At 40.1% G+C, this 7933-nt stretch overlaps 1 protein-coding gene across 4 annotated transcripts in view; it reads left to right on the plus strand.

Moving 5' to 3' along the window:
- Lsamp (limbic system associated membrane protein) overlaps positions 1 to 7933 on the plus strand; it is a 2126592-nt gene that overhangs the window by 2078742 nt on the left and 39917 nt on the right. For all 4 annotated transcript variants that reach the window (XM_029544403.1, XM_029544404.1, XM_021209062.1 and 1 more), the window contains one exon: positions 4368 to 4502. In XM_029544403.1, coding sequence (XP_029400263.1) covers positions 4368 to 4502 — 135 coding nt within the window. The remainder of the gene's footprint in view (positions 1 to 4367; positions 4503 to 7933) is intronic.

A 7933-nucleotide genomic window follows, 5' to 3' on the forward strand; every position in this document is an offset into this window, starting at 1 on the left:
GAGAGAGAGAGAGAGAGAGAGAGAGAGAGAGAGAGAGAGAGAGAGAGAGAGAGAGAGAGAGAGAGAAAGTGGGGAAGAAAGGAAAAGGAAGAGGGAGAAGAAGAAAGGAAAGAGTATAAGAAGGTCCATAGAAGGATATCCAGTTACAAATGACTGCTGACTTACAAGGACTAGTTAACTTTGTAAACTCAATTTCACCAAAGCACAACACCTGCTATGCGCTAGTGAGTGTTATTTCTAACTGCTTGGCCTCCACACTGTGGAACACCAAAGAGAATGCTTCCCTCTTGCCCTTAGCCCTGGGTTCCTCTTTCTGACTCACGAAGACATACTAACGGAATTAGTAAGGCACAACTTGAATACACAGAGGCAAAAGGGGGGTCGTGATAACTGAGTGCAAGGGAGTGAAAGGTGCAGACACTGAAGAAGACGGGGAGTAATCTGGCTTCTGGCTGAATTATTACCAGAAGACACAAAATTACACTAAGCAGAGGGTACTTTAAATTAAATGCCAGACAGCAGAAGAAACATAACATTCATCAGAGTGAGAAAAGAGGTTGAGATGTTTAAAATACAAAAAAAGTTTGAAATTTTCATTTTAAGCAAAATGCATGCAAGGGTAGACAATAACAAATTGGAACAGGAGAAAAATCTAAATTGCCGTTTCCAAGTCCTCCGGACAACTTAAATGGCAGATTATGGGTCACTTTCTGGCCTAAGAAGTTTTGGAAAGGGCAGGCCATGGCGATGGAATCCTTGAGTGGGCAGAAACTAGACATGTCCGAGGGGACCATGAATCCACAAGAGGATACTCAGCGAGTAAAAGGAAAAGCATAAGAGAACAGAAGTGTGCTTGAGCACTCTCTGGTTTATAATTCATATGGCTTATGGCGTGCTTTTAAAACCATTGCAGCTGCTGGAACACAAAGGGAAAACATCTTGTCAAGCCTGTTTCTTTTGGAGCTCAGCTTGTGGCTGAAGAAATGATTGTACATAGCATTTACATCCTTAGGACATATCAAGCAATGCCTCTGTCCAGCCCTTAACAGCAGTATATTCTGCACACTAGCTTCCCCAGCACACTGATGCTCTATTAGGACCATTAAAGAAGAATGGATTCTTTTATGATGACTTCCATATGTGGCTCCATTCTCTTAAGCTGTATGAGGTGTTGTAACTGCCTCTAATACCTTCTTGTGTTGCTTAATTCTGTTCAGCTGTGTCCCAGCCCATCAGGACTACTGTAATGAAAAACTATAGGTGGCTTACAAACAACAGGAACTTATTGGATACAGTTCTGGAGGATGGGAAGTCCAAGATCAAAGTGTCTGCATACAGATTGTCTGGTGAGGCCTCATTTACCAGTTCATTGAAAGCCTTTCTCTGTTGTGTCCTTACAAGGGACCCATTCTCATGCTCCTATCATCTCCCCAAAGCTTTAGACTTCCAACTTGCATTACACTGTAGAGTAAGTCTCAGCACTTATTGTGGAAGAGCCAGATATTAAATCTGTACCAAGCTACCAGAGTAGACCTTTACCAACTTCCTAATTAATGGCAAAGCTCATACAAGTTCATGGAGGACGCTACGGGTAGAAAACAACCCAGAGGCTTACAATCTGGACTGCTCACAACAGAAGACCCCGTGCTTCCTAAGCCATCACTCTGAACTAATGAGAAATTCTTGACTGAAGTAGTAGAAATACTGCCTTACAGGTAACCCTCCTGGGGGCTTAAGCAAAATATAATAGCAAGAACGCCAGAAATACCCAAGTTTCAACTAGAGGATCCAGAAGAAAAGAAAGGAAGAATAACAATGTATACACAGAGGTCTTATCCAGTGGTGTAAATAATTATCAGGCTGGTTGAATGAGGGAAACTCATGTACTTTATCCTACCAGAACTTCTCCACCTTAATGAGACTCTAGCCCGGTGTTGACTTCTGAAAAATAGAGGTAGTACTAGAGTAGAGGAGGCTATCATGGGAGGAAGAAAAAGGATATCTGCCTCCCCCATGGGTATTATCATGAAAGGAAAACCCTCCTTCCTTTCCCAGGAAGTATTGGGGAAGTTCTTCTTGAAGGCATGAGACTGAGAGTTTATCTGACAGAGACCTGCTTTATTGGCTACTTCTGGGGTGCATGGTGAGGAGTATAGGTTGAGATTAATTAATATGTGCACTGGTGTATAAGAATCCCAAACCTCAAATCCAATAAATATAGCTTTATTTATAGTTTTATTCTTCAACTAGTAAGCCTGAGGGAATAGTATGGAAAGTATCTTTTTTTTCCCTCCCACACAGGCTTATTTCTTTAAGAAAATAGAATGTGGGGAGGCATCAGTGGCTACTCCCCCCATTTCTAGATATGTTGTAGGAATTGAAAAGAATGCAGTGTTTCAACCATCCCTAAGCCTGTACCCATTCTTTCTCCTACTGAAAATTCTATACTCACATAAAATAAGTTTTGGAGTTATGAAAGAGGGCAGGTAGAAAAATCTTAAAATTCTCATTGTTGTCTTTAACACTTCTTGCTATAATATATCATTACTCTTAAACCCCAAAAATGTGACCTTTTATATTTTCTACATAGTTTACATCCTACATCTGGAACATATGATCTTGTCTGTTTACATGTTTGAAGACGGGAAAGGGAAAGCTTAGGTAGAAATTAATCCATTTGGAAATAATATTCTGAGATGTATCTTAGTGTGCAGCACTTTCAATAAAAACATGTGCTATTCGGAATACACTAAAGCCAAAGCAAATTGTATTATTATTGTTATTTATTTTCTCAAAGCCAGTCGTCTTGGCTGTTGGCAAAGACTAGAAGCTTCTGATGTTCCCAACAGTTGAGTGATAAAATGTTATCAAAAAGGTCCTGTGTCCTTCTGGGAGTCTAGTTAACAGGCCTGGTTGACATATCAAGACAATGAATTCCTGTCCATGCTGTCTGGATGTTATGTTGATTTGGCCATTTGGGGATTTTTTAGGAAAGGAACAGCTTGTGGCATTTGAGAGGAGCCATTAATTGGTACCATTTAGTGTAGCATGACGAGGAGCGAGATTCCATCATGGGGCACGATTGTGTCAACATCCTTCCCAGCTGCTCTGTGCTAACCCAATGGGCAGTGGAGTTGTGAATTTGGCCATGTGAGGGGCATGGGATTTCACTAAAGTTAACATCCATGGACCCTTCTATCTATGCTTTAGCTAAGTCATTTCTGTTGTCCAACCTCCCTGTCCACCCTCTCTTTCCCCCTTTAATGTCCCTTCCTGCTATTTTTCCTTTCAATCTATTTAGAAAAAAAAAGTTCATTTAATTGGTTAGGTTCCTTGTGAGAGTGTAAAAGAATTCCTGTGTACTTTTTCTTTATGGAAACAAAGCCTATGATTTTGTAGATTGTTCCAAAAGGGAGCCTTCCTGTCCCTAACTCCAACTGTGAACATGGATGTAACTTCTTATGCCTAGACTTGGTGTCTCAGCTGCACAATCTCATGCATCTACCCAGGGCTTGAGAGCCTGGATGGTAATCAACACAAGGATTAGCACAGGATTTATATCTAAATGTTTAGATCTATTTCTCTTTATGTATGTGGACTTATGTATGTATGTGGCACATATGTGTAAGTGGCTGTAGAAGCCAGACAAGGGCATCAGGGTCCTTAGAACTGGAGTCCCAGGTGGTTATGAAATGGCTGAAGTACTGTTAACTGAACTTGAGGTCTATGGAAGACCAGGAAGCCTGCTTTACTACTGAGCCATCTTTCTAGTCCCAGTACATGATTTTTGTGATAAGGAAGATCTACATAAGAAGAGTGCCATCTCTTTCTAGCAATCCACTCTCCTTCTCCCAGTCTCTTTGGTGTAGGAGGGTAACTTGAGAAGGTGATTGCCAGGGCATCATGCAGATCCCTGGTGCTTCATGTCGACTCCCATCCCTACTTTGTTCCAAACACTTGACTAATGACCAACAGATATAAATGCTTGAGCACTCTAGTCTCTTGTCTTCTTGTTATTGGGACAGCGTTGAATGGGACATGTAGTCCCCGGAGTCCCCAAAGGGCCAAGTCAGCATTGTTTTTGGAGATTTAACCTAGCATCATAACATTGTTTGGCTTCTTTCTCTTCCAGCTACCATTCCCCCATTCCTCTACCTGTTCTTCCTCAAAGCACTTCCCACTTAATCACAATCACAAGAAACTTTATCTTGGCGTCTGCATCGGCAGATTCTGACCTCAGACAAAGCATGTTGTCAAATTAATGAAAAGCCTTGATTTATTGCTTTTAAAAGGAAAAAGAAAGCAGTAATCTGCTGCATATTTTAGACTTATAAAAATAATCATGCAATTGTCTTTTTTTTTTTCAGGAAGAGAATTTGAAGGAGAAGAAGAATATCTGGAGATCCTAGGCATCACCAGGGAACAGTCAGGCAAATACGAGTGCAAGGCTGCCAATGAGGTCTCCTCGGCGGATGTCAAACAAGTCAAGGTCACTGTGAACTGTGAGTACAGGAGCAGCAGGTGTTCCATGCCCAGGGCACGCCTCCACTCCCAGTGAGCTCTACAGATTCCATTAGCAAAAGCTCATAGCATTTCAAGCAGATGTTCCTCTGGTCAGGGATGCACATTTATACATTGGACACTTCCAAGGGCGAGACTTGGCCTTTGAATTTGATAAAATCAACTCTTCTGATTCTAAATATAACCAGTAATGCATTTCACAATAGCCTCTGTCTTTTACTCAGACGGTGGAATTAAGAAAACATGATGAGACATCACTTGAGCTTCTGGCAGTCACTGTTGTAGAGCCTGTGGACAGCAAGGTCATACTACTTTGGGAAAAGCAACAATCCGTATCTACTTTGGCTGGAATTTTTATCTTAATGCGTTGTTTGTCAGAATTGAATAGCCCCAAGATTATATTTTATCCTCTGCTCTTTAACTAATTGGCCTTGGGACCAAATTCAAGCCCATTTGGTCAGATACAGTGTGTCCCTGATGGCTAGAGGGGAATGTCTGATAAGTTCATTTTAGTTATCTATTTCTCCTAAAACCTGGGCATTAGAAATGAAGATTTCACTACGATGCATAGGTAAGTGAGCATACTTTGAACTTGTCAGATGAAAGGCTCCTTAGATGTAGTTCAAAGTGGGAGGAGGGAGGAAGAGGGAATCTATAGGATGTGTGTCACCCAGCAAAGGAATAGAAAGTTTGTTTATGCTACTCAATTATGAGTGACTTTCTATAGCTTTCAAATTCAAGATTCTTTACCACATAATTGTGCATAAGGACATGAAAGGACAAAGAGATGTTCTGATACCTGTCTTCTCTCCCTCTCCCTCTCCCTCTCCCTCTCCCTCTTCTCTCCTCTCCTCTCTCTCCAAGCACATATATTTATTACCACACTCATACACACATATACCCATTTATGCATACAACACATACACACACAATCACACATGGTACAAATACTTTAGCCCACATCTTAAAGTGCATTTTAAGCCATGATATGATACATTTTTGCCTTCCTATATCTTTGCTGCTGTCACCTATATGCCAGAGTCAGTATAAATGCACTCTAGTCTTCTAAAATCCCTGACAACGTAAATATAATCAGGTCCAATTTAAAGCATTAGAAACTGAAGTGTGAATTTAGGAAATCGCCTATGCAAAGCAACAAAAAAGCAAATGTAAGAAAGCGGGGTTCAGCCTCAGGTCTATTTGACTCTAAAGCCCAAACCTCCCAAGGAAGAAGAGGAAGAAGAGAAATTTCAAATATTTGTAATGCTCAACATAGCTTCCTATTAGGGATTTAAGCATGCTATTAGTATCACCATAATTCAATGAGATAAGCGTCAATATTCTTGCTTTAGAATTTTGGAATGGAGCTTGTTTAAGGTGGCTTAGCCTCTGCTGGAATGCCCTGGTCCCCAGTGCCCAGCTCCAGTCAGCCTTATAGCTTTCTGAAATGGGCAGTGAAGACTCTACTGTGTACCTTGGGGAAACCAATAGATACAGCACTGAACTCCACGTTTATGATCTCATTTTTAAGAGCAAGGGGTTGCATTTGATGAGCTGTGAAGTGCTTTTATCCCTGGCTGTCTCCAATTTTTTAGTAATAGAGTTTTGAAATGCCAGTATTATTATTCTTTTGCAGTACTGGGTGTGTTTCAAAGATGCATTAATGATCTCAATGTTATAAAATGCTTTAGGTCCTTTTTTCACATGAAAGGCAATTTCTCTGGGTGTTTATATAAGTTTGTAATTAGGTTAGTTAACTTCTTTTATGCACACATAGCCATGCTATCATCTGCCACCTCTTCTCTGACTTTTAGAGTCAAGATTTCATTTTCCCTTAATTGACCTTCAACTTAATTAGGTTTCTGAAAGTCCAATCATGTAGTAAATAGAAAATATTTATGCTTCCATTGTATGAAACATCAAAGTGGTCTGAATTGGAGATGGTTTCCAAGATCAAAGCTAGTCGCCTGGGTCCTGTTATTATTGAAGCAATTAGTCTGACATTGCTCCCTCTTCACTGTCCCCAAAGTATAATTTAGATCAGGAAAAAATACTGATAATTTTCAAGAAAACTTTTATGAAAATATGAGCTTTTGCCAGTAATGAGTGAATAGCTGAATAAGGACAGAGCCCACCAATTCTCAAAAATTATCTTGGAAGAATTCAATTAGACACCCAATGTGTTCTAACCAAGAGGAACAAGGATGTGCTTGGCCCCACAAAAAATAGTCAGTAAATGTTAACTGAAGGTAAAGATGGAAAACTCAAAATAAACCTCAATCATAATATTTTCACAAACTCTATAAATAAATGATGGTGGCTACAAGTCAGGGAAAAAAATTCTAATTTCAAATTCCTCTGGAATCACCTTTTTAATCAAAATCTCATAAAGTACATTTATATAAAATCAGTCCTCACACCAGAAATTCTGTTCAGATAAACCAAGGTGCCCAAACGTAGTTGCACTGTGTAAGTAGATGCAGTCTACGGCATGTTCTCACCTATAGAAAGATAGCCTCTTTTATCACTTCATCTGAATCCGCTTTCTTTTGTTTAACTTGAGTTCTATTCCATTTCAAACAGAGACTTCAGGATTAGGTCAGGCAAACAGGACGACTAAGAAAACTACTGATGGGAGAGATTATCATAATGAACATACCCTGGATACCACTAAAAGAAACAATCTCAGCACTTATAACTTTCCCACTGCCATTCATTGATTCATTTACTCATTTGCCAACAGATGTTTGTTACAGGACACATAGAGGCTAGCACAGTAAGGAAGGGAGACATAACAGTTTTGCCCGTTGAGCTCACAGCCGATTCTGTAGCCTCTCCTTTTTATTTCTCTTAGATAACCTGCCTCTGTGGTAGGTCTATATCATTGCACATAGCCATTTTACAGGCAAAGTCTATTTCCTAAGTGGTAGGAGGTCCAGGCACCTATAGAAAGCTAAATCTTTGCCGCAAAATCTTTGTCATTGAATAAATTTGGTGAAATTTATGGAATGGACAAGACTTTTGACTTTCTGTATCTTACGAAGGCACAGATTACATCAACCACAGAAATACACTTTCCTGGCTCTACGCTCTCAATTGCACCTTCCATTATGCATTAATGTACCTCTAGGATAGTATCTACCGCAGAGCAAGTGTTCAATAGATGCATGCTATTGCTTTTATTCAGATCTTTCTAGAATGGACTTCTTTCTTATTCATGAAGAAATTCCTAAACGATGCCCTTAGATCTCATTCTTCTCCCCCTCCACAACTGACATGTTAGTGTCTCCATCTTTTACCTACAGTTCCTCTCTTCCTACAGTTCTTTCTCTCCCTACAGTTCTCTCTCTCTCCTCTCTCTCTCCTCTCTCTCTCCTCTCTCTCTCTCTCTCTCTCTCTCTCTCTCTCTCTC

The sequence above is a fragment of the Mus pahari genome, chromosome 12 (assembly GCF_900095145.1).
Source record: "Mus pahari chromosome 12, PAHARI_EIJ_v1.1, whole genome shotgun sequence".
Taxonomy (NCBI): domain Eukaryota; kingdom Metazoa; phylum Chordata; class Mammalia; order Rodentia; family Muridae; genus Mus; species Mus pahari.